The sequence below is a fragment of the Macaca thibetana genome, chromosome 7 (genome assembly GCF_024542745.1).
Source record: "Macaca thibetana thibetana isolate TM-01 chromosome 7, ASM2454274v1, whole genome shotgun sequence".
Classification (NCBI taxonomy): domain Eukaryota; kingdom Metazoa; phylum Chordata; class Mammalia; order Primates; family Cercopithecidae; genus Macaca; species Macaca thibetana.
Window position 1 is genome coordinate 135,883,080 of NC_065584.1, and position 27,699 is coordinate 135,910,778.

Here is a 27,699-nt window from a genome sequence, read left to right on the forward strand (position 1 = left end):
TAATCAAGTTTGCTAAGCTTATGGTCACTGATCCCTTCTGAAAGCAAGAAGTATTCTTTACTCAGATGCTTATCAAAACCAAAATTTTCAGTAATTCTACAAACATGCTAACTCTACAAAGCATTTATTTCTTTTTATTGTTTTAAGAAATGTAATAACTATTTCATCAATAAAATATACCTGGACTTGTCTAAATATTCCAGGATTATATTCATCCAAATACTTTACATGCCACACTAGAAAGGTACCATCTACAGGGTGTATTGTAAAAAGCATATCAGGATTCTTATTCCATTCAGTTAGCAGCGTTTCAATCTTCCGATCAAGCAGAACCGTAGGCAGTGGCATTGGTACACTAAGTCGTGAATAAGTTCTAGGACTTCCTTCTCTTTCTCCATCTTCATGTTCCGATGATCCTGTACCTGCCTCAGATTCTCTATCCAGGGATAAATCTGAACCAGAAAATATATTTATCAATACATGCATTAAGTAATTCATTTACATACTAGACTACAAATAAACGGCATACTATCTTTAAAAACTATAAATCTCTTTTCCAATTTACAGTCAGGAAAAAAAAAGGAAACTTTTGTCTGAATTGAAAGTTACTATAGTTACTACTTTTAGATAAATTAAAACTTCATTCACCCTATCATTATTACTACCATTAGCAAAACCTGTTCCCCAGAAAAGGCTATGGCTTCCAAAGACTCAAAGAAATATGTTATAACAAAACATATAGTAAGATGATGTTTGCAGGACCTAGCAGAGTGCCTGATCCAAGGCAGATGGTCAGTAAATACTTGTGTAACAAATAGAAAAGTAAAAAGGAGGAAGAGCGGGAAGGAAGAATTCAAAACTAAAAGTGGTACCACAGAAGGCTGTTAACTTTGGAGTAAGAAAAACCTGAACACAGGATACTAACCATGGTCTAATTTCATATGTAAACCCCGTTCTCTATCCTCCTGTGAATGTTCCTCATCTTCTCTATCTGCATCATCACTTTCATGATCTACCTGCTTATCAGAAAGTTTTCGTAACTGATGCATAAATATTTCTGTAGATGACGTAAAATGAAATTCCTTGTTGTTTAACCAATGAACTACAAAGCCCCCATTTCCATCATCAACATTAAATGCAGTGCCAACCAAGACATTTGGAATATCTGTGGAAATAAAAAAGATTTCAATATAAATTTTTTTATTTCTTTAAAAACATGACAAGTGCTTACAATGAATAATCTATACAAAGAAAAGGTGCTAAACAAGTCAACATAATTTTAGCAGCATTTGTAAAAACGTTACCTGAATTTAATGGTAAATGTAAATCTTAAGAATGATAGATTTATACGAAATTAAACTATTAACTTAAAAACAAAATACACAAATGTATCAACCTTCAGTGAATTCTAGTTTGGGGACAGGAGATGAAAAATTAAAGCAGAAAAGCAGCCATAAAAGAGATAACTGGAGAAGTTTAAATATGAACTGGATATTAGATATTATGGAATTACTTATCATTTTCTTAGGTATGATGATATTATGATTATGTGAGAGAAGTTTAGGAGATACTTGCTAATGTAAGGGTGATACACCATGTTAGGCGTAACTTATTTTGAAAAGACTAAGAAAACATTTCGACTGTGTGCTCATGCCTGTAATCCTAGCACTCTGGGAGGGAGAGGCAGGTGGATTGCCTGAGCTCAGGAGTTTGAGACCAGCGTGGGCAACACAGTGAAGCCCCATCTCTACTAAATACAAAATACAAAAAATTAGCCCAGCATGGAGGGGTGTGCCTGTAGTCCCAGCTACTTGGGAGGCTGAAGCAGGAGAATTGCTTGAACCCGGGAGGCAGAGGTTGCAATAAGTCGAGATCACTCCACTGTACTCCAGCCTGGGTGACAGAGCAACACTCCGTTTCCAAAAAAAAAAAGAAAGAAAAAGAAAAGAAAACATTTCACACACATACACACACAGACATTTGCCACACATAAAGCAACTGTGGCAAGATGTTAACAACTGTTGAATCAAAGTGAAGAACATAAAAGTATTCACTGTACTATTCTTCCAACCTTTCTCAGTGTTTGAAACTTTACTAAAAACCTGTTGGGAAATAACATGAAGAAAAAACACAAGAAGGCAGGCAAAATTCTAAGTAAGAGAGAATTTCTCCATTTGAGGTAACTGAAATTTATGAAGTTGATGAGGTCATGTAAGACAGTATAAACTGGCCAGGGTGGTGGCTCGTGTCTGTAACCCCAGCATTTTTGGAGGCCAAGGCAGGAGGATCACTTGAACTTAGGAGTTTGAGACCAGCCTGGAAAACAGAGAGACACTGTCTCTACAAAAAATACAAAAATTAGCCAGCAGTGGTGGCACACACCTGTGGTCCCAGCTACTCAGGAGGCTGAAGTGGTAGGATTGCCTGAGCCCAAGAGATCAAGGCTGCACTCTAGCCTGGGTAAAAGAGCAAGACCCTGTCCCCCTCCGCCCAAAACATGGTGTAAATCAAAAACTTAATCTCCTTAATTTCAATCCATGTTATAAATAATTCATCAACAGAAGGAAAAATTGTCCTTTGCAAAAAGAAGTGAAAATCTAAAGATAAAATGCATGGACATTCTGGTAATGTTCTATTATAATAAATATGAATGCTAAATAATGCTTTAAATTGTTCTTTCTTTCCAGTTCCTGGATGACCATCCTGGTTTTGTGATAAAAATGAAACAAATCATATAAAATAGGATTTGTGAATCAGCAATCCTATAAAACACTACATCACCTATGTGACTATGTAGTAATCTTGCTCAAAGTGTTAAACCTAAATCTTATGAACAAATATTCAGACTGTGAGACATTTTGAAAGAAAACTGAGAGACAACTTTTTGAGACTGACAGATTGTTTTTTTGACAGTTGAGAGAGGGACTGTTCTAGATTGGAGGAATTTAAAGAAAATAATCTGCATTTAAGACAGGAATCTATATTTGCATATGAACTATATATTACATGATATTATTTTATCCATGTTCCTCACATGCAATAACAGTATTAGAGTTATGGAAGCAAATTCCCTTTTTACTAAAAGATATATTCTTAAATATTTAGGAGGTGAAGGGTAATGTAATCAACAGCTTTACTTTCAAATAGTTCCGCCAAAAATAAGGGAGGAGGCAGCAAAGACATATCTATACAGGCAGAGAGGGGAGAACAAAAGAATAAATGACAAGATGTTAATATGTGGTAAATCTGGGTAAGTGGTATATAGATATTTGCTGTACTATTTTTTCAACTTTCTTGTAGTTTCAAAAAATTTTTTGAAAAAAAGGTGAAGAGGACAAGTCCTAACGATATAAAATTATTTGCATTTAGTAATCTATTTGGTCAACTTAAATGTTATATTTACATGCAGTAACTAAAAATGCATGATGTTAAACATTTTTAAGAAAATTATTTTTAAAATAATATGTAGGTAAGTTAGGATGAGCATGAATAAAATTAGTGATGGTTAGTAAAGAAGCTGGAGAAGACCAGGGTCCAGTGGCTGCAAGAACATATCCAGTCCTTAGGCTCAAATGATGTGACAGAATGTGCATCCTCTGTGATCCTATTCTATCTAATTAGGATAGTGTACACAGTTAAAAAGCCAAAGTCTCTAAAATGTATTGAATTTACTGCAGACTATCATGAGTTGCATTTTGTTTTGAAGTTAAATTTTTATCACAGTAATTCAAGAAAAGGTCCTTTTAAAAAGGTTAAAATTTCATAAAAATCTAAAACCATAAACATTTTGAAAACAAGTTAATGTATAAAGACATTCTTAGAATACAATTAAGATATTAGATCAGAACGGATAATATAAAGAAAATAACATTTAATCAGATGGCAAAGCACTGTCCAATAGAAATATAATGCAGACCAAAAATGCAAGACATGTTAAGCAATTTTAGATATTTCAGTAGCCATGTTTCAGAAGGTAAAATGAAACAGGTAATATTAATTTTAATAATATACTTTATTTGACTCAACATATACAAAACAGTATTTCAACAAGTAATCAATATGAAATAAAATTATTAATGAAATAGTTTTCATTATTTTTTATACTAAGTCTTGGAAATTCAGTGTGTATTTTACAGCATATCTCAGTTTGGACCAGCCACATTTCAAGTGCTCGAACAGCTAATACAGGGCTAGTGGCTACTCTATAAAACAACACATATCTAGAGTCACCACTGAAGATCACCCTTTTAGAATTCTATTTACTAAATACTGTATTTACATACAGAAACATTTAAAACTAAAAGCCCCTTCACTCTGAAGCAACAGACCTCCAGTTCAATAACATACAACTATAATTTTATATAAAACTTTATATAGTTCTGAGCAATGTAATATAAAATTTATAGCCTTTCTCATAAATTTCCATGCAGAAGGAAAACATATTGCCTTTAAAATAGAAGCTCACAAATATGTGTGCCAACAAAGAACCTGCCTCAAAATACTTCTCAGCCACATAGGGGAAAAAGGGAAAAGAAAATATTCAAGTTAGAAGGAAAAATGTTTTCCTTAGTATAGGACAAGAAAGTCTACAAGGGTAGAAAACAAGATATGCTGAGATATAAGAAAAACTTTGTAAAAATATATTTAGAGGAGGTTATAAAGAAGAGTTGGGAAGATTTAAACTGTAAAGTGAGGGAAATTACACTAATTTACCAGGCTGCCACCACTTGTGACATCAGGTTCAGTTAAAGCTCTAATTTACTGGGAAACCTTGTTACAGACTAGACAAAGATGCTCAGAAATAGTTACTGAAGTTAATACCCTGAGAATCACATAGTCCCAATTCAAAAAACGGTACTCTATATTGCATCTCTATTCCAATTAAGTATTTTAAAGGCAACATGAAATAATAAAATAAAAAATAGGTTATAAAAGTAGTTCCACTTTTCTATTTATTTACCTGACTTCAACATATTTATGGGAAATAAAACTTTATCCTTTACCTGTGGCAGGGTTGATGCTTGCTGCAATATGAAAATGACAGAGTGCATTTGCATGGTGGGAAATGTGTCTTTGAACTTCATGCATTGCTGTCTGGTCGGGCATTAATTCAGCGTGAGTTACAAGAACAGATGACCTCCTCTGTCCTTTCCTTAAATTTTTCAAATGGTGTATTGTCTAAAATAGAAAAATAGCTGCTGAGCCCAACTCTTTAAGGTCTAATAAACACCAACCAAAATACTCTTATTAAAAGGTTTCAGATTTTTTTCTCCATAAAAACCTGATCATTTTAAAGGGAACTTTTTAAATTACAGTAGAACTAGTTTGGATGTATTCTCTACAGTTCTTGTAAACTTTTAGTTCGAGGCAAAAAGTAGTGTGCAAAAATACGTATTCATGTTATCTACAAAACATGAATAAAAATTCCCGTTAATATTAGAAGGTCCAAAGATTTTTTTTTTCAGGATATCCTAGCACTGAGACAGAATTTTCTAGTCAAAAGAGTAAAAAAAAATTCCTGAGTCTTCCTACCAGGAAGAATATTGCCTCCCCAATATTGCCTCTCACTTAGAATGAAACAGTCAGCTAAATAATCAAATTCATGATATCGATTATAAAGAAAAAAACAGGGTATGAAAATACAGAATAACAAGGGGAACCTACCCAGATAGGAGTAGACAAGGAAAGACCTCATTAAAGTGTTGACCTTTAATTTGTTTAAATTGTTTTAAACAATTTGCAAATTGGATCTGTTTAAATTGAGATAAATCTATATGATTAAAATTCTTCATTAGCATGTGTGATCATGTGGACTATTTTAGACATGGGGCCATGTCATCCTTGGCATTATCTTTTTTCTCCATGTCACGGCCTCACCTGGCAGTAATTCCTTATTCTGTAACTTAACCCACTCCCAAGACCATGTTTCATAATAATTTTCTATTCTTTTCCTTTGTTCTCCACATTCAATTAAATAAAGTATAAAATGTTATCAATCCCTCTTCATTAAAGTAACATATCTGGTATATCCTCTCAATTTCTACAGCCCTTCTCATTTTACCTATGGAAAATAGTATCAGGTCAATGGTGTGTGCCCCACCTCTGGTCTCCCACTACGGAGTTGCTTATTGCTTTGATAACAGGGTTAAGATGGACATTAGAGACCCCCTGGTCCAAACTGCCTATCAAATTATTTTCACTGGATCTTTGACATTTACCATTATTTTAAATTAGACTGACAAGACTGATCTAATACTGGCTATTTTCTCCTAGAAACAAAAAATATAACTTAAGAATATATACAATTATATAGACCTAACAGTTAGGAGTTCCATAGGAAACGATAGGATGTCAGAAAGCAAAGTGACTTGTAAGTCAGACACTTATGCTTTTTCTTTTAAAAACTATCTTAACATATTAATAATATTACTAAAAGACAGTAAAAACTTGTCAAATCACTGGTTACATATTTACTCATATTTCTGTTCTATTTTACATGGCAATAATTCAATTTAACAAACACTTGAAAAGCAATATATCAGGTACTATGGAGGATACAAAGATGTCTAAAAGCCCTTAGTTTCCAAAGGCTCATATATAATTTGAAAATAAAATACGTTACATAAGTAAATGATCATAAATATCTAGTTAAAAATTAAGCACTTTGTCCTACTAAATATCAGTATCAAAATAAAAGATAACTGTTTTGCCATCTGCTTTTAATTTCACTTACATTTTAAATATTGAAAAAAATGTAAAAATAGCGCCCAATCACAGGCAGTGATATAGTTTGGATACTTGACCCTGCCTAAATCTCATGTTGAACTGTAATCCCCATTGCTGGAGGTAGAGCCTGGTGGGAGATGTTTGGGTCATGAGGCGGATCCCTCATGGCTTGGTGTTGGTATTGTCTTTGCAATAGCGAGTGAATGGTCATTTAAAAGTTGGTGGCACCTCCCCCCAACTTTTTCTTGCTCCTGCTTTTATACCATGTGATGTGCTGGCTCCTGCTTCAACTTCTGCCATGGGTAAAAGCTCCCTGTGGCCTCCCTAGAAGCCAACCAGATTCTGGTGCCATGTTTCCTATAGAACCAAGAGGCAATTAAACCTCTTTTCATTATAAATCACCCAGTTTCAGACGTTTCTTCATAGCAGTGCAAGAATGGCCTAATATAGACAATATCTGAGGAGGGCTGCTTCATACAAAACTTTTAAGGACCACATCCTTAACCTGTCAAAGTTGTACAATATTTCTGCTTGGTAAAATGGCAAAGCCACTTTGACTATGCAAGCTTTAAACTGTTAATGTAAATATATAAAGTAAAAGTATAGTCAATAATGTAGAGTGTAACAAATTAAGTATAAAAAGTTATAAAATATTACTGCATAATATTATCTCAATCTTATAAAGAAAAATACACATATTCACATGACTAGAATAGTTGAATTATAAATTCCATTATTTCTTCTCATTTTCTTAATCCAATTCTAGCATACATTATTTGAATAAAAAAGTCACAAGAAAAGTAGTAAACTAAGTTTACTATAATACATTTCTGACAATTTAAAACATGCATATATCTCATTGTATTACCTAATCATATGGGACACAATCATTTGTGCTATATGTTATAATCTAATTTCTTATAAAGCACTTTTATTTCATACTGTACTTAAAAATTAGAAAAATTATTTCATTTTCAAAATATTCAATCATGGAAACTCCAAAGAAGTTCAGTTGTGTCTAATATCTTAATAAACATCTTTATTCTTAACGAACAAAATAGTCATTTTTAACTAGAACAATTTTAATCTTTATGAAACAAAAGCAAAATATTTTTAATTACAACTAATTTCAAGGACCTGTACATATTTTACTAATACTTATTCCTATAGATTTTCACATCTGACATGCAAAAGAATTAAAATAATATTATCTAGAACTTGAGCATAAAATATCAATTTTAAAAAAATTGTTAATAATATTTACCTATACAACATGTCTGAGATCATTTATTTCTGCATTTGGCTTCTTAGTGGAATAAATAAGTAGTCTTACAAGCATAAATGAGAGTTTATTGCTTTTAATTTCACTCATTACATGTACCATGTGTGCCATCTGCATATTAGTTTATAAATTTCCACCAGGCTCACATTATCTTCAAAATTCATTTACCATTTTAAATAATATAATACCTCAAGAGCATGCTGTATTCTGTCTTTGTGTCTTCCAGCATGAGAAAGGTTGCTGGCAATGCTGGAAGTGGTAGTCTCACAAATCTGCTCACCCAAAAGACAGTCTTCTGGTAATAAAGTTTCTGCCCAGAGCCGGCACACACCATCATGACATGAAGTTAGTAACACATTACAGACAGAACCCCTAACAACAAAGAGAAATAAAAAAAGGTTAATGTGAATATCAATCCCATCAATTAATTAATATTTTGGTTCTTCATGCATAAAGTTAACATTAGTGCAAAACACGATGGAAAAAAGTAATCAATCAAAGACCTGTGAACATCATAAGAACCGGGAAATTGTTTTGAAAAAAGAACTAGAAATTACTGCTAGATTATACATTCAGGTTCTAGAGGATTATTAGTATCTCCTAAACAAAACATACAAACTAAACAGCAAAAGAAAACCTAATCATTGCAAATTACAGAATGACCATAATAAAAGATCATTAAATGTAATTAAACTATCTGGCTTATAGCAGTAGTTTCACTTTACATCATCCTTCCTATAACCCAAACAGTTACAAATAATTATCTTCATCATAAAACTGTAAGGAGAATATCATTTCAAACTATAAATCCATTTCCATTAAGTTAAAATAAGCAAAAATGGCATGGCATGGAGCAACGAAAGTAACTTACCTCTTGGTTACAAAGGAACAAAAAAATCATTCTCCCTTTAAAAAAAGGCTCACATAGAATCTAAGTCAAAAGTATTCTGCAAATAGATGCAGATGACTTAAGTAGAATAGACTTTTTATTTAGATTCAAAAAGTATATAAATTTCCCATGTTATCATTTACTGAGCATCTCTACAATGTGTGCTATATTTCCTATCAGGCATAAACAATCCTCAGATATATTTAGTAGGCAAAATAACCCTCCCTCAAGAACAAACTAGATTTCTAAGCAAGCTTCTGACTGCCCAACAGCTTTCTTAGACCTGTATAAAATAATCATTTGTATAAGCTGTTTTGCAGTTTATTTAATCTTCTAAATACCTTTAAGAGGTGCCACAACGATGAGGAAAAAACGTATAATAAAAAATTATTTGAGAAACTTCTGTTGACAGCCCTCAGATTAAAAAAAAAAAAAAAAGGACAACCTGGCCACTTTCTTCAGACTACATTATATGCTTTAACACCATATATATAATTGACAGTTTTATACTGATATATTTCCCTTCAGTATGTGCTTTCCTGTTATTTGCAAACATTTTCTTGCTAGGATCTGCTAGTACCACAGTCACTACTAACAATTTCATTGCCTGGACACAAAGTATGTGCAAAGGCCTGTACTAAGCACTTCCCACCCACAAACTACATTTTAGTTTCACAACAACTCTCTGAGGTAGGTACTATTACTACCCTCATTCTACAGAGAAAAACTGAGGCATAGACAGCTTAAGAAATTTAGTCAAAAACTCATGAAGCTAACAGGATTTGATTTCAGGCAGCTTGATGCCACAGCCTATGCTATTAATTGCCACCATGTAAATAAACTAAAAGGACTTTACTTTCATTATTTTTATAAACATAAAAGGATACAAACTAAAGTTGTATGATTCATTCATCTAACCTGGGCATATACTTGCTAGTTTTACGCCATGAAAAACCTGTCACAGCTCGGGGATGTGCCAAGTAAACAAAGGAAAATTGAGTAGAGGACTGTCTCCTTTTCACTTCATGATGATCCTGAGGTATAATTGAAGACTTCCAACCAGTCATAGGATACCACACTTTCAAAAGACAATCATCCTGAAAAATATATAGGTCAATATAATTTGTACATACACAATTCAAATTTTAAGTGGTTTGAAGAGGTTTTAAAAATTAAGCTATATATCTAAAAACTAAAAAGTGACATACATAATACAAAACTTATCTTAAAATTACGTTTATTAAAGAATACTATTCTTGAAAAATAAATGAACCTATTCATTATCAATCTTTTCTGTGTGATAGTGTTTTTCAAATGCAGACTGATGCCAAATTTCCCCATTTAGACATAAATTGGTCAGTGCAGAGAAAAGATTCTGATGCCAGCCCCTTGGATAAGTTAGTTAAGAAAGAATTAGAAAGATTCATGCTATCTTTTCAGTAATTGTTAACCCTTCCTTTTTGAAGTGGTCTATCACAGTGAAACCCTTCACCCTTCACCTCATGAATATGAATTGTTTCTTGCTCTAAATCAGGAGTCAGCAAACTTTTCTGCAAAGGGCCAGATGGTAAGTAAGTTAGGCTTTGTGGGCTACACATGTCTATGACAGAGATTCTTCTTTTTTTCTTACAACCCTTTAAAAAGGTAAAAAAAAAAAAAAAAAACTTTCTTAGCTCTTGGACCACAGTTCTGCGATCTTTACTCTAAGTGATGAGAAAGCATGCAGGTAGCTGTCAGGAATCACCTCTATGTCCACTTAAAATATTTACAAGTATAACAATAGGCACTGACTTAATCATTTTACTTAGTTCTAACAATTTAGTTAAAGGCTAAATAATTGTATTTTAACAAACTATCTTTTATAGTGCTTTATAATCAATAATAAAAACTGCATTAAAGGGAAATAATAAATGTTATCACTTATGCAAAAATATAACCTCTTGAGAAATTTTGAAATTACGTATTCCTGAAAAGTATGCATTGGTCCAAATATTTTCATCTGGACTAGACAGACAATTCTGTTTTTTCCATCTTGGTACTCATTCTCAATTTATGCTGCATAATGAAACATACATTTCCATTAATGTCTCATTTTTTTGGATATTTTAATTATACAGCAAATCTTTTAAGTGCTTGCCCTCAGACAGCCACTTAACAATGTACTAGTTGCTTTCCTCCAAGTGTCTTCTTCAGCATAGCATCATTTTCACATAATCAAATTTACAGCACATTCTATGCAGTGGTTTCAGACTATGTAACACAGAAATTCTAGAAGTATCTGAGAGCCCCTCAAAAGTCACAATGGAAATACAAAGAGCCCCACGAGCAGGTGATACTCTAGCCCTTCTCCCACTCCCACCAAGCTCCCCCTCAAATGAAGCAGTCCCTCTTTCATCTGTTATTGTCTACAACTGTAAAACCACAACAAAATTAATCACTGATAACAGAAAGATATCTAGAAAATTCCCAAATATTTGAAAACTAAAAACTTCAAAATTACAGGGGAAATTTTTAAATATGTTGAAAATATGAATGAAAATGAAAGTACAACATATCAAAATGGGAGAGTAGTAGTTACCTGAGTGCATGGGGGAAACTCCTAGCTTTTTTTTTTTTAAGTTCACTTTCGTTTAGTGTTTTTGTGTTATTTATTTATTTAATTTCCATAGGTTTTGGGGGAACAGGTAGTGTTTGGTTACATGAATAAGTTCTTTAGTGGTGATTTGTGAGATTTTGGTGCACCCATCGCCCAAGCAGTATACATTGTACCCAATTTGTAGTCTTTTATCCCTCACCCTCCTCCCACCCTTCCTCCCTAGTCCCCAAAGTCCACTGTATCATTCTTATGCTTCTGCATCCTCATAGCTTAGCTCCCACTTATGAGTGAGAATATACGATGTTTGGTTTTCCATTCCTGAGTTACTTTACTTAGAATAATGGTCTCCAATTCAATCCAGGTTGCTGCGAATGTCATTATTGCATTCCTTTTTATGGCTAAATAGCATTCCATGGTGTGTGTGTGTGTGTGTGTGTATATATATGTATGTATATATATCACAATTGCTTTATCCACTCATTGATGGGTATTTGGGCTGGTTCTATATTTTTGCAGCTGCAAATTGTACTGCTATAAACACGCGTGTGCAAGTATCTGTTTCATATAATGACTTCTTTTCCTCTGGATAGATACCCAGTAGTGGATAGCTGGATCAAATGGTAGTTCTACTTTTGTTCTTTAAGGAATTTCCACACTGTTTTCCATAGTGGTTATACTAGTTTACATTCCTAACATCAGTGTAAAAATGTTCCTTTTATATCGCATCCCCACCAACATCTATTATTTCTTGGTTTTTTGGTTATGGCCATTCTTGTAGGAGTAAGGAGGTATTATTGCATTGCAGTTTTGGTTTGCATTTCCCTGATCATTAGTAATGCTGAGCATTTTTTCATATGTTTGTTGGCCATTTGTATATTTTCCTTGCAGAATTGTCTACTGATGTCTTCAGTCCATTTTCTGACGGGATTGTTTGGTTTTTTCTTGCTAATTTGTTTGAGTTCCTTATAGATTCTGGATATTAGTCCTTTGTCGGATGTATAGATTGTGAAGATTTTCTCCCACTCTGTGGATTGTCTGTTTACTCTGCTGTTTCATTTACTGTGCAAAAACTTCAGGAAAGGATATGACAACAAAAAAGAAACCACAGACCAATATCCCTGATGAATATAGATGCAAAAATCCTTAACAAAATACTAGCTAACCGAATCCAACAGCATATCAAAAAGATTATCTACCATGATCAAGTAAGTTTCATACGAGGGTTGCAGGGATGGTTTAACATTCGTAAGTCAATACATATGATATACCACATAAACAGAATTAGAAACAAAATCACATGGTCATCTCAACAGATGCAGAAAAAGCACTTAACAAAATCCAGCACCCCTTTATCATTACAACCCTCAGCAGAATCAGCATACAAGGGACAACCCTTCCCCTCAAGAAATCTTCTCAACCTAGCCCTTGAAAAACCCAGTTTTTCACTCAAAGGCATAATCTTCTCTCAAAGAAAATGCTGCATTTTTAATTATAAATTGACAACTTATAATTGTATAAATTTACAGAGTATGAAGTGATGTTATAATTCACAAATATAACACAATAATTACATCAAGCTAATTAACATATCCATCACCTCAAATACTTAACATTTTTTATGGTGAGAAGACTTGAAATTTACTCTTAGCAATTTAAAAATATACACTATTCTATTACTAACTACACTCACCATACTTCACAAAAGAACTCAAAAGAAGAAAAGATATATTCCATTTTTTGAAGAAAACAGGATACTTTAAATTACTTGCAAATTTTACAAAATAACCAAGTGTCATTTTTTAAAGTGTTCCAATACAAACTTTTTGAACATAAACAAATAAAATTTCAGCAAACATCTCCTAGTAAGCAAACCAGAGAAAACCAATTCTTGAACTAAAGATTTAATCAGGTATGTCTTGTGGGAGAAAAAAGGCTCTTTAGTAAGTAAGGTTTTATTTTAAGCTCAGATAGAAATTTAAAATACTCTTAAGCCTAAGAAAAATTTAATTTACCATATTTGTAAAAAATAGATCTTACCAGCCAAAGTCCTCAATGAACTGTAATATTAAAAATCCTGGAAGTAATTGAATTTGAGTCTCACAACACCTGAAATAAAATCCTGTCATGTGTAGCAGAGGCGGTGGAAAATGCCTTCTAGTGGGAGATCCACACAGTGACCATCTGTTTTATCAACTCAAATCTGGCTTTATTAACAGAAGCAGAACAAATTGTACCAAAAAAAAAAACTGCCCAACATTCCAAAGTTACTTTCTGTTCTTTTTATCAGGATAATCTTAATCAGATGTGGTATATTCTCAAAAATGTGAGAAAATAGTTTTTTTAATTCAAGACACATTTGCTCAACCTCCATAGGATCCTCACCAGAAAAGCATTCTTATCTTTCCATAAGAATTATGAAACACTTAACTCTTAGGATAACTGAATATAAACAGCTTAGGGAGACATGACTAACACAATGAAAAAAACACTCATCTAGAAAATAAAATTTTTGTGGACATTTTGACAGTCCATATGTCTCTTTTAGGGAAGGGTAGGCATCCTGTAGTTTGTATCAAGCTACTATTCTTAATTCAATCTAATTACATATATTTTAATATTTTTCGTAAGAACCAATTATTATACATTTGATTATGTCCAGATACAGATTAATTAAAGAGCCAAATTTCACTCTAAGCAAACTCAATGGTTTTCCAACCATTCTCAGGATTAAAAACAAAATCAGTCCTCAACATACTAATAGATAATGATGATGTGCCATAAACTGCCTGTACAACTATGAAACAGTTACAAGATTCACTCAAACAACAAGTATTTATTGAACGAAGCTACTGTGTGAATGGCTGGGGATATAGCTGGGGCAGAGGAAGACACAGAAATAATAAAATATATTTCCTCATCCCACAGAGCTTATTCTCTAGAAAGGAAGGCAACATTAAGTAAGGATATAAATTATTGTTTTAATTACAATTGTGATAAGCACTATAAGAAAGAAGCAGAGGGCGCCAGGAAAGTATTTAATTAGGAAACTTGACCTTGCCTGGGAGATAAGAGGTTTCCTTAAGGAAGTGGTATTTAAACTGAGAGTTGAAGGATACATAAAACATGACCAGGCAAAGAAGCAGGAAGGCTGGGTATTCTAGGTATTCCCTAAACATAGAGAACAGCACATAAAAAGACCTGGAAGCAGGAAAGAGCCTGGCATATTCAAGGCCTTGAAAGGACATCAGTGTGGTAGGCATTAAGGTGGGAATGAAGCTGGAGAGGCACAGAAGGGTCAGATCATACAGCAGAGCCTCACAGGCCATGGTAAAGATCATAATCTTCATTTTAAGAGCAACAGGAGTCATTAAAGGGTGGTGAAAAAGGAAAATGGCATGTTCAGGTGGCTGGCTCCTGTGGGCAGACCGATCAGAGGACGTCTGCAGGACATCACTTAAGGGACTACTATAAAGGTCCGCAGCCCCGAAGATGCTGACACAGGCAGTGGCAGTGGAGGGCAGAGATGTGGACTTCATCCCTTTTTAAAAACCTTGGCTTCTTCTGTGATCACTAAGATCATTAATTAAAACTTTATGATTCCACAAAAGTTTCTTTGCTTTAATTTATGCAGTTAGGCCTGTACTATATATGTTCAAACTGTTCTCCCATATGTTCTAGGTCATTTGACAAAATTAATTGATATTCCCTCCTTGAACCTTTTTTCTTGGCTTCTCTAATGTCACATTCTCCTGGTTTTCCTTCTATTTTAGTGGCTACTCCTTCCCAGCATCCTTTATAGGCATCTCCCCCCTCATTTCTTAGTGTTTGAGGATCCTAGGATTTGATCCTGAGTCCCATTTTCTTCTCTAACACACATTTTCTCCCTAACTTCATCCAGACCCATAGCTTTAAATACCACCTTTGGATAAAGAATTCAAATTGCCAGAGAACTCCTGACTCTCTTATCCTATCTGATATCTTAACCCAGATGCATCTCAAACTTTGGTCTAACCACTACACTCCAGCTTTCTGTTGTTCTTTAACAAGCCCTGCTAATTTCTATTTCAGAGCATTTGCACTTGGTGCTTGTTCCCTTGGCCAAAACACTCTTTCCCCTGAACTTCAGTTGTCCCCTTCGTAGTATTCAATTCTCAGTTTAAAGGTATCTCCTCAGCAAAGCTTTCTCTAAAGATCATCCACTCTAATAGACACCCAGTCACACTACCACATTATTCTGTCTTAATTTTCTGGACAGCACTTGTTAATACTTGATTTTTTTTTCTGTTTTTCCTCACCAGAAGTTAAGTCCTGTAAGAACAAAAGCCTTGTCTGTCATCTTCATCATAAGATTGCCAGCACACACAACAGTTCAGGGTATATGGTGGTATTCAAAAGAGTATCTGCTAAACATGTGAATGAAGGTTGTTAATTTCAGATATAATTTCAAATCAATTTTTTCTCCAAAATGCACTATCAATTTTACATATATAAAGTCTATCATGATATGAATACGACTATAAAAGATTCTCATGTGCCTTACCAGTGTAGGCTGCTAGAATTCTAAAATGCATTTTCTTTGACCAGTTTATATGATTAAAAAAATCAGACAATATATATGTTAAAGTACAGTTGATCCTTGAACATGAGTTTGAACTGCACATGTCCACTTACATATAAATTTTCTTCTGCCTCTGCCACCCAAGAGAGCAAAACCAACCCCTCCTCTTCTTCCTCCTCTCCCACCTACTAAATGTGAAAATGATGAGGATGAAGACCTTATGATCATCTACATCCACTTAATGAATGCTTAATTTATTTTCTCTTCCTTAAGGTTTTCTTAATAACATTTTTCTTCTCTTCCTTAAAAGAGTATAGTATATATTGGATGCCACATGCAGGGTTTAAAAAAAAAGTAGAGTATATAATACATATACAAAACGTGTTAATTTACTGTTTATTTTATTGGAAAAGCTTCCAGTCAACATTAGGCTATTAGTAGTTAAGTTTCTGGAGACTCAAAAGTTAGACAGATTTTTGACTGTGCAGGGGGTTGGATCACCTAACTGCCATGTTGTTCAAGGGTTAACGGTACACGAGTCAAGGAAAACTTGTGTATACAATACCTGCCCATGATCAGAGTGCCATTAATGATATTTAAAAGGAGGCAACAGGAAAACACGCTCCAAATGATGCACAGTATGTACAATAACCAAGCTGACATCAGCAATGACTAACTGGGAATATTATAAGGCTGGATTCCAGAATGACTCTCCAGCAGCTCTCTGACCACGCTGAACTAGTCCTATATTAAATCATCCATAGGTTCACCTATTATGGACTTAAGTCAAAGGAATGATTGGCTTTATTAATCACTTATTAACATGTGGTAATCCTAAGAAATATGAGTAACAAAAAAAAAGACAAATCTGTGAGTTTTTTCAGTCAAATTTTAGGAGTAATGGGGTATTTGTTTTTAAAGATCCAAAGTTTCAAAGGTGACTGCCTAGTTTTAGAGATCAAGACATGAATTACACAAAATAAAATTAAAAAGGAAAAAAAGACATGAATTATATTATTTTTCAAACTGTTTTGCCTGTGATTCTGATAAGTGTTCCCTTCATGAGAAACCCACACTTCTCAAATATTACACAAAATTATTCACACGTCTCTACATTTCTATCCAGAAACACTAAGTATGTTTTATTATTTGTAGATTATTGAACTGGCTTATCAAAATTTCAGTGTTTTATTTTTGAAATCTAGTTTTAACAACAGTGAGGCAAACTAGCTGAAGTGGAGTGTGCAGGGGTGAGAGTTAGCAGGAGATAAGGCTGAAGCAGTGACGAGAGTCCCGATAAGCATGGAGCATGCTAAACCATCACAAAGACTTGGGCTTTTGGTAACTGAAATGGAAAAACTTTTGACAGTTTTGTACAGAATATGAGTAACAAGATCTGACAACATTTAAAAAAGATCACTCTAGGCCAGGCGTGGTGGCTCACACCTATAATCCCAGCACTTTGGGAGATGACTTGAGGCCAGGAGTTCAAGACCAGCCTGGTCATGATGATGAAACTCCGTCTCTTTTAAAAATACAAAAATTAGCCAGGTGTGGTGGCACATGCCTGTAATCCCAGCTACCAGGGAGGCTGAGGCACAAGAACGGCTTGAACCCAGGAGGCAGAGGTTGTAGTGAGCCAAGATCGCGCCACTACACTCCCGCCTGGGTGACAGAGTGAGACTCTGTCTCAAAAAAATAATTTAAAAAATCACTCCACCTGCTGGTTTGAACACAGATGGTACAGAAGTGCAGCAAAAATGGGAAACCAATTAATTTAATACAATAATACAAGTGATAAATAATGGTGGCTTCAACCAGATTATAAGAGTGGAGGTGGTAAAGAAGTAAGCAAATTGTGGATATATTCTAAAGGTGAGCCATCAGGGAGTAGACTGAGGGGGTGGGGAAGTGGAGATCAGGGGCGAGGTACAGGCAAAAAATACAAATTTGAATGTCATTAGCATACAAAAATGGTATTTAAATGGCATCAGAAACTTTTGAGACTAGAAGAGCCCTGGGTACTCCAACATTTAAAAGTAGAAAAGATAACACTAACAACTAAGCAGGGGTAGCCAGAGTTAAAAATAAGCAGAGCACAGAAGACTTTTTAGGGCAGTAAAAAGACTTATAAAATTGATAAACTTATAAAATTGATATAAGTAAAAAGACTTAAAAAATTGAGATGAATGAAGAAAGAGGGAAGGCACAAATAACTAATATCAAAACTGAAGAAGAAATCATTATACATGTATTATAGATATTAAAAAATAAGGTGTTTTATACAATTTTGTGCCAATAAATTTGAAAATCTAAATAAAACCGAAAAATTATAGGTGAATACAACTTACCAAAACTGACATACAAAAGAAAAAGAAAATCTGAATAATTTAAAAAACTGAATCCCACAAAGAAAATTCCTGATTCAGATGGCTTCACCAGCAAATACTTAAGAATAAAACTGTATCAATCTCACATAAAATCTTCACAAAAGAGAGCTTTCCAACCCATTTATAAGGCCAGCATAACATCAACATAAAAATCTGTCAAGGACATTATGAAAATGGGAAAATTATTGGCCGAATCTCACTCTAACACATAAATCTTAAACAAAAGATCAGCAAATCAAATCCAACAAGGATAATACATTATAATGAAGTTGGGATTGTTCCAGGAATACAAGGTTTACAAAATCAGTCCATGTATTTCATCTTATTAAAAGATTTAAAAGATGGTCAGACACAGTGGCTCACGCCTGTAATCCCAGCACTTTGGGAGGCCGAGGCAGGTGGATCATCTAACGTCAGGAGTTCGAGACCAGCCTGGTCAAAATGGTGAAACTTTGTCTCTACCAAAAATACGAAAATTAGCTGGGCATGGTAATGGGTGCCTGTAGTTCCAGCTACTTGGGAAGCTGAAATGGGAGAAATACTTGAAGCTGGGAAGCTGAGACTGCAGTGAGCTGAGATTGTGCCGCTGCAATCCAGCCTGGGTGACAGAGCGAGACTCCGTCTCCAAAAAAAAGATAAAAATTGTCTCATTAGATGCAGAAAGAATGCTTGCTCAAATTCTGTATCGTTTGTGGTTTAGAAAAACAACCTAGCAAACAACAAATAGAAGGAAAGTTTCTTTATCTGAAAAAAAAGTATCTACCACAAACATCAACAGTAAACATTGTATTTATGATGACACAGTGAAGGGTATCCCTTTGAGACTGGGAACAAGAAAAAGATACCTGTTATCACCACATTTATTCAGCACTCTACTAGAGGTCCTAGACACTGTGGTTTAAAAAAAAAAAAAAAAAAGGAAAAATACGAAACATGGGAGAATGACAAAAGATGAACTAGAGCTTTCATTATCACAGATGATATTACTGTGTACATATGAAATCCAAAATTATCTACAGAGGAATTATTAGAATTAATGAGTTTAGTAAGGGTGCTGGGCATAAAGCCAATATACAAAAACTGCATTTCTATATACCAGTAACAATTATTTTTCCAAAATTTACATAATGACTCCATTTATAACAGTATCAAAGACATCAAATATCTAGGAATTAATCCCAAAAGATATCTGGGACCATCACAGAGAAAATTATAAAACATTACTGAGGAAAAAAAGGTCTAAAATAAATGAACGGATACATCATGTTCATAAATGGGAAGACTAAATATAGTTAAGATGTCGATTCTCCCCAAACTGACCTATACAATCAATGTAATATCAATCAGAAACATAAGAGGTTTTCTGTTTGCTTTGTGAAATTTATCATTTATTCTAAAATTCATATAGAAATGCAAAGGGCCAAGAATAGATAAGATGATCTTAAAAAAGAAAAGAGGGTAGGACTTGCCCTACCAGATATCAAGACTTAATTTAAAGCTACAGCAATTAAGTCAGGTGGCACTAGTACAAGGAAAGACCAATGAACTAGAGAAAAGAGCCCAGAAACAGACCTACAGAGATATGGACATTTGATTTTATGACAAAAGTGGTAATGTAGAACAATGAAGAAAGGGAAGATTTTTTCCAATAAATTGTTCAAGACAACCAAATATCCATAAGGAAAAAACAAAACTTGACCTTCTTCAAATCACACCTAAACATTATTTCACATAGATTTTAGACTTAAATGTGAAAGACAAAACATAAAATGTCCATATTCTACACCAGAGGTTCTTGGCCTGAGGTCCTCTGACCCAAAGGTCCTGTGGATAGACTTCAAGATATAAAAGTTACTTTTGACACATCATTTGTATCCCATCATGCCTTAGCGTTTTGGTGTGCCAGTTTCAACTGCAAGCATCTACATCTTTTTGTCTGAAGTTTTCCAAGAGCTGGTTATGAGTGATGAGAACTGATGCCTGGCCCTAACCCGCCTTCAACTGATATGTGTGAAGAACATGTATAAGGAACATGATGCAAGTGAGGAACACGGGCTCCCAGAGGACCCAGAAATTCAAGCTTCTTAACACACTTAATAAAGGTTATTAAGTGTCTTTATTTCCCTGCCTCCAATCCAAAATATTTCGTGTGATCATTCCCCCATATTAATTACTTACACTTGAACCCTTATCTCAGGGTCTGCTTCTGAAGAAACCAAGAAAACTGAGACCCAAAAGTACCACGAACCTTAATGGGGAAAAACGATTACTTATTTTCATAAATGCTAATTGAAAAAAACAAACCAAAAGTAGTATTGGCAGTACGTATGACTATGTCTCTAACAGAATCAAAGATGTTTTCATATCACATTTTTTTACACTCATTTCTACTTTGAAATTGTTAGTTATTGGAACTGCTACTAAACCGCACGATTGCAGTCTTCCTGTCTATATTGTTGATGCAACCGTTAAGCAACTACCTCTGTGCCAACTAACTGCTGAGCAATAGAACAGTAAAGTTTAACGTTTCTACAACTAGAGATCAACCCAAAAAGCCTTCAGTGAATTTTGTTGTTCTTGGAAAGCCTATCCTCACCTTATAAAGTGAGATATTGAAGTTTTAATTCCATATACAACAGCTAAACACAATTAAAACTGCCCATATTTTAAGTCCAATTTTTGTTACTGAACGCATTAATTTAAAAGTACATAATGTCTCTATCACAAATGTATTTTTTAATATCTTGAAGCTGTATTTCAATAATTTATTTCTTCTGCAATGCTACATATTTTATTTTATGCATTTAAAAACATCATACTATGAGGAAGGTTATTATAGGCTTCACTAGATTTCCAAAGGAATTCACAGCACAAAAAATCTTAAAACAACTCTAGTCTAGAAGCTTATATAACATATGAAAATCCTCAGAATCTCAGAGTAGGAAAAACTTATTAAATAGAACTCAGAAAAACACTGATATATTTGACATTAAAATCAAATATCTCTATTCATCAAAAGATACCATTAAGAGAATGAATGAGCAACTAATGGAGTGGGAGAAGATCTTTGCAAAACATGTAACTGACAAAAAGCTCATATCCATAATAAAGAACTCCTACAAATCAACAAAACACCAAAAACTATTTTAAAAACGGGCAAGGAGCTTGCCCAGTTACTTTCTTTTAAATCAGTCATCCAAATACCCAATAAATAAATGAAAAGGTATTTAGCCTCATTAATAATCAGGGAAATGCACTTTAAAACTACAAGGAGGCCAGGCACAGTGGCTCACACCTGTAATCCCAACACTTAGGGAGTCCAAAACAGAAGGATCACTTGAGGCCAGGAGTTCACAACCAGCCTGGGCAACATAAGGAGATCCCATCTCTACCAAAAAAATAAATAAATAAAACTTAGCCAGCCATGGTGGGCATGCCTGTAGTCCCAGCTACTCAGGAGGCTGAGGCAGGAGGATTGCTTGAGCCCAGGAGTTCAAGGTTACAGTGAGCTATGATCAACTGACATACTATGTATATGTGTGTGTGTATATATATATATACACACATCACATATAACCAAGCAATTCTATTCCTATGTATATACCCAAGAGAAATCCACACAAGAGCCTAACAAACATGTATAAGACATCTGCTGCAGCATTATTTAATACATGTCAGAACGGCATGGCATATCAGTGGGAAAAGAAAGAACTATTCAGTAAATGTTATTGAGACAATTTTCATTTGGATTAGGGACTTAATTATAAGAGATTAAATTTTATGATTTTAGGAGAAAATAGAATACTTTTATAGCATCACAGTAAGAAATTTTCCTAAACAAGATTCAAACTACATTTAACCCACAATATATTGTGGATATTTTTGTAAAATCTTTATACTTCAAAAGTAGATACTGAAATATTTATAGATGAATGACATCAGTGACACAAGCCTAAATAACCCAACTGGGGGAGAAGGAGTACAGATGAAATAAGATTGGCTGAGTGATAACTGCTGAAGCTAAGTGATGGGTACAGAGGAGTTCAGTACATTTCTGTTCATGATTGAAGAAAATTTTTTTAAATTTAAGTCATCACAAATAAAGGGAAAAGAGACCACTGGGCAACATAATGAAACCTTATTTCTACAAAACAAAAACAAAAACAAGCAAACAACAAAAAAAACTAGTGCACACCTAGATGGTGCACACCTGTAGTCCCATCTGAGGTAGGAGGGCTGCCTGAGCCCAGGAGGTCGACACTGCAATGAGCCGTGATTGTGCCACTGCACGCCAGCCCAGGTGACAAATTGAGACTCAGTCTCAAAAAAATAAAAAGAAAGAAAAAGAAAAACACAAACTCTGTGAAGTTCAAAACTGTGGAAAACTAAATATTATCTTATTTGGGAATTTAGATGAATGAAACTTTTTTAAATAAAATAATAAACATGACAATCAGGATTCTGGCTGCCTGGGGTGGGAGGAGAGGAAGGAGATGCATGGAGAAAGATAAAGGACCCATTTGTTTCATGTTCTTTGTCTCAAGTTGAGGAGTAGGGTACATGTGTATTTGTTTAATTGTTTATTATATCTTATACAACATGTTTTATATATACTTTTTTAATTTATGAAATATTTTGTAATTTTAAAAAAATCAGAGAATTTTAAAACCTCTTAAAAATTAAAAATTTAATAGCAGAAAAAAATTACTTTGAAGTTACATCTGAAAAGTCCCCCAGAAATTAATAGAAAAAGATGAACAAGTGGAAAACAGTAAAGGGGGAAAATACTAAAATATAGAATTAATGTAAAAGTACCCATAACTGAATAAGAAAAGATCCAGAGAAAGAAGGAAGTAACACAAAAGAAATAATATAAAATAATCTCTCAGAATTGAAAGACATGAGTTTCAGATTTAACAGGTCCCCCAGATGTTGTGGTGTTAGTTGGATAGTGTGCTTTGGCTTTGGTTCTGGGTGGGAGAAGAAGAGTCGTCTTCATACAATTTCTTCAGCCACTTTTATTCTTCAGTGTCAGCACTGCACTTTCATTCTTTGTCAGTGTCAGCAGTGTCTGTGAGTTACTCATTGTCTTAGGTTGTGGTTGGTAGCAGAGGCTGTGGTGAGGCTTTGCTGCAGACAGGGACACCAGACAGGCCAGTTCTGGGGCACACGTGGTGGCAGAGGCAGGCCAGGCATGCTGGCCCTTGGGCTCCCAGGCAGCATACGTGGACACCAGCAGTCACAGGTCCAGGAGGACCAGTCCTTGGGCCTACAGTCAGCTTGCTCAGGTGCCAGTGGTTATGGAAAACAGCACGGAGTTTTCTCCAAAAAACAAAACTAGAACTATCATACAATTCATCAATCCCACTACTGGGTATTTATCCAAAACAAAGAAAATCAGTATATCAAAGGGATAGATCCACTCCCATGTTTACTGCAACACTATTCACGATAGCCAAGATATAGAATCAACCTAGATGCCCATCAGTAAATGAAGGGATAAATGAAATGTAGTAAATATACACAGTGGAATACTATTGGGCTGTACAAAGGACAAAATCCTATAATTTGTAGTAACACAAATGGTCATTATGTTACATGAAATAAGACAAGCACAGAAAGAAAAATACCACATTTTCTCAATTTTATGTGGCAGCTAAAAAAGGAGATGAGAAGTTGCTTAATTGGCGCAAATACACAGATAGATGGAATAAGTTATAGTGGTCAATAGTACAGTAGGGTGGCTATGGTTAACAATAATATATTCTATATTTCTTTTTTTTTGAGACGGAGTCTCGCTCTGTTGCCCAGGCTGGAGTGCAGTGGCGCATCTCAGCTCACTGCAAGCTCTGCCTCCCGGGTTCACGCCATTCTCCTGCCCCAGCCTCCCCAGTAGCTGGGACTACAGGCCCCCACCGCCACGCCCGGCTAATTTTTTTTGTATTTTTTTTTTAGTAAAGACAGGGTTTCACCATGTTAGCCAGGATGGTCTCGATCTCCTGACCTCGTGATCCGCCTGCCTTGGCCTCCCAAAGTGATGGGAGCCTGTATCTTTGAGCCACTGCGCCCAGCCTGTATATTTCAATTAACTAGAATATTTGAAATGTTCCCAACACAAAAAGAGATAAACATTTGAGGTGATGGATATCCTAAATACTCTAATTTGACCATCATTACACATTACACATGTATCAAAATATCACATGTATCCCACATATATATCAATAAAAAAAGTTTACTGAGATATAAGATGGAGGGTCAGTGATTTTCAACCCAATTCTATGCCCGAGAAAATCAAGCATAAGAAAAAAATCTTTCAGACATGTAAGGCTTGAGAAGTGTTTTTTCCTATTCACCTTTCTTCAGGAACCTACTGGGGGATATCGCCATCAAAACAAGAAAAAAGGAAGATAAATGATGCCAAGAAACAGAAAATTCAACATAGGAGAGAGGCAAAGAGAATTTCCCAAAGTTGGTAAAATAAAACCCGAAAATGGTAGCTCTGCTATTTTAGACTGGTAGAGCAATTAAGCTGAATGAGAGCAAAGAGAACTCATGTTCCCAGAACACCACCTATGTGGGATTATACTGAGAAAAAAGTCAAAGCAGTTCTAAGGATGAATTAGGTATATAGGGAAAAAAGCAAACCATAAAACAAAGTAATTATTATCTCCAAAGTAATTACCATTAAGAATATTCTGTACAATCTTAATAATGTAAACAATAACTATGATTCACCCAAAATCATGAGATACCTACATCAGTAAGATAGGAGCAAGTGAAATGAATATGTGTATGTATTAGATTTGAAGATGTGGTTGGGGATATCAACCCCTCCCCTTTATCAAGCTAAAGGCTCAGCTTCTACAGTGGGAAGGCAAAAAGTAATTCACATAACTCAGGGGGCTGGGCAGAGAGAATCAAGAAATGGGAGCACCTCAAGCTACTCAAGGACATGGAAGGAAATATCAAAATATTCAACTTGACAAATAATTGCCTCCTGGACACAGGAATTAGCGTGGGAATAATGAGGCAAGGAGTACATCTTCTCATTGTGAATCCAGTATTATTTTACTTTTTAAGTTAATGTACATATGCTATTTTTAAACACAAAACTTAGTTTTTAAAAATGCAAATGAGCCAAGGTCAAATAAGAGTAACACGAATAGCCATTATTTCCCTAGTGCCTACCACCTGTGAGCACAATACCAGGTGTTTTACAAACACCACTTGTATTCTTCAGGCCAGCTTTGCCAAGGAGGATTAGCCCAGTTTTACAGATGAAAAAACTGAAAATAAAAATAAATAAGGAATATTTTTAATTTTTATTGTTTCTTTCATATGTTTTTGTTTGATCCTTTACCTTTCCAGCAGTAGCAAAATATTCACCATCAGGAGACCATTCCATCAAATGTATAGATACTGAGGTTCTAAAAAAGAGAGTTAGGCAATTAGCACTTTTAAAATCTGGTGTACTGTATATAAAAATGGTCAAGATGAGATTTTTGTAACATCAAAGTCAGAATCCTCAGAATAAGACTGTTTTTGCTTCCCTAAAAATATAAATAAAATATTTCACCTCCATAACAACATAAATTAATTAAAACTAATCCAACATTCACTTTGGGAAAAGAAGAATGTACGTAACATGAATACAGTATATCTCCACCTACATGTCCCACCAACATCCTAAATATAACATGTTAAAAGCTGAGCTCATAATCATCCCTGACTAGTCTTTGTCACATAATCTATATGACTGTTAACAGTACATCTTCCACTTGAAAGAGTGGCTGGCAACTTTCACATCTTCCCCCTCCCCATCCTTATCTCAATCTATTAATGAGTAATTCCTATGTATCAACCCTGTCAACTCCTGTCCTGGGGCTATAACTATGAAAATACTTTCATCCTTTTTTTAAATGATTAACTAGCACAAATTAAAGAATGCTATTATATGGGTTTTGGTTAGTAAAAAATCTACTTTTTAGGCCTCTATATGCAATGGTACCATCAAAAAATAAAGATCTTCGTGAAAGGAAACATATTTTAGGAAGCATTTGCTTTTAATTAATGAATATAACAACAGAAATAGACACTAACTTGCACTGCCAGACGCACTTCCAATCATTTAAAACAGGAGGAATTTTATTATCAATTTCTTCCTCCTCTTCCAGAATATCATCTCCTGGTGGAGCCCACAACTGAATGGAATCAGTTGCTGTCAACAATCTATTATCTGAAAATTAGAGAAAGTTATGATGAATAGGCAAATATTATATAGGGAAATACATGCACATGGGCTTCTGTTTAGATCTGTAAACTATTAACATTATGTGAAAAGTAAGCAATATCGCCAATGAAAAACACTTGATATATATCTATATTTTAAAGTCCCTTAGAAGAAAAAAAAGAATCTTCTGGACAACAAAGAGTAGTTCTTAAGGAAGATTTGAGAACAACAAAGTAAAGCTTACTGGCAAAGAGCTATTATTATCAAGCAAGTCAAAAAAACTAAGAGCAAATGTATTAATAGAATAACAAACTCCCCAAAACTCTGATATATACCACATAAAATGTCCTCAAAATATAAGACATAACTACAAATTAATAAAATGTGGTTTTATACACGAAATATAAAAATAATCCTTATTGTGAATATAAAAAGGGACAACAGCTATTATCATTAGAGGTTCCTAATTTTTCAAAATTAAAGATAGTAATTTTCCAATACAAATGATAAAATGAGTTCAAGTTTTTTCGGTCTCTGTTTTATTTCCAACGTGTTTCTTAGCAAATACAACAAGAGTAAAGGGCAGCACATGTTAACTAGGAAACAAATCATAACTGTTTCTTGAAACAAAACACTGAAAGGCAGGGGAAAACACAGAATAGTAAATTAAGCATTGTACAAAGCACTGTATACCAAGAAGGAAAAATTGTATTTGTCAAAAAAAAGAAAATATAATATATTGATCATTTTCTTTTTATGGGAGACTATATCACATTATTATCATACATCTAAAACAAATATTTAATTTAAATAATTTTAGATATAATTGCTAAATACCTTGAGGATCCCATGCTAAGTTGTACGTCACAGAACTCAAAAAAAACTGTCCAGTTTTAAGCCACTGGCACTTGAGTTGCTGAAATATGTAGACAAAAAGAAATAAGAAAAAAAAAGATGTTTTTAAAATAATATCCCAAAACACTACCATTTTATCATTTTCTTCAACTTAAGACCTTATGATCTGA

The 27,699-nt window shown here is 34.3% G+C and overlaps 1 protein-coding gene across 5 annotated transcripts in view; it reads right to left on the reverse strand.

Moving 5' to 3' along the window:
• Positions 1–27,699, reverse strand: part of DMXL2 (Dmx like 2) — a 172,649-nt gene that overhangs the window by 96,015 nt on the left and 48,935 nt on the right. For all 5 annotated transcript variants that reach the window (XM_050797905.1, XM_050797903.1, XM_050797904.1 and 2 more), the window contains exons 4-11: positions 27,512–27,590; positions 26,545–26,680; positions 25,805–25,871; positions 9,816–9,994; positions 8,197–8,380; positions 5,004–5,178; positions 926–1,165; positions 181–452 (exon numbers count right to left, since the gene is read on the reverse strand). In XM_050797905.1, the coding sequence (XP_050653862.1) occupies positions 181–452; positions 926–1,165; positions 5,004–5,178; positions 8,197–8,380; positions 9,816–9,994; positions 25,805–25,871; positions 26,545–26,680; positions 27,512–27,590 (1,332 nt within the window). The remainder of the gene's footprint in view (positions 1–180; positions 453–925; positions 1,166–5,003; positions 5,179–8,196; positions 8,381–9,815; positions 9,995–25,804; positions 25,872–26,544; positions 26,681–27,511; positions 27,591–27,699) is intronic.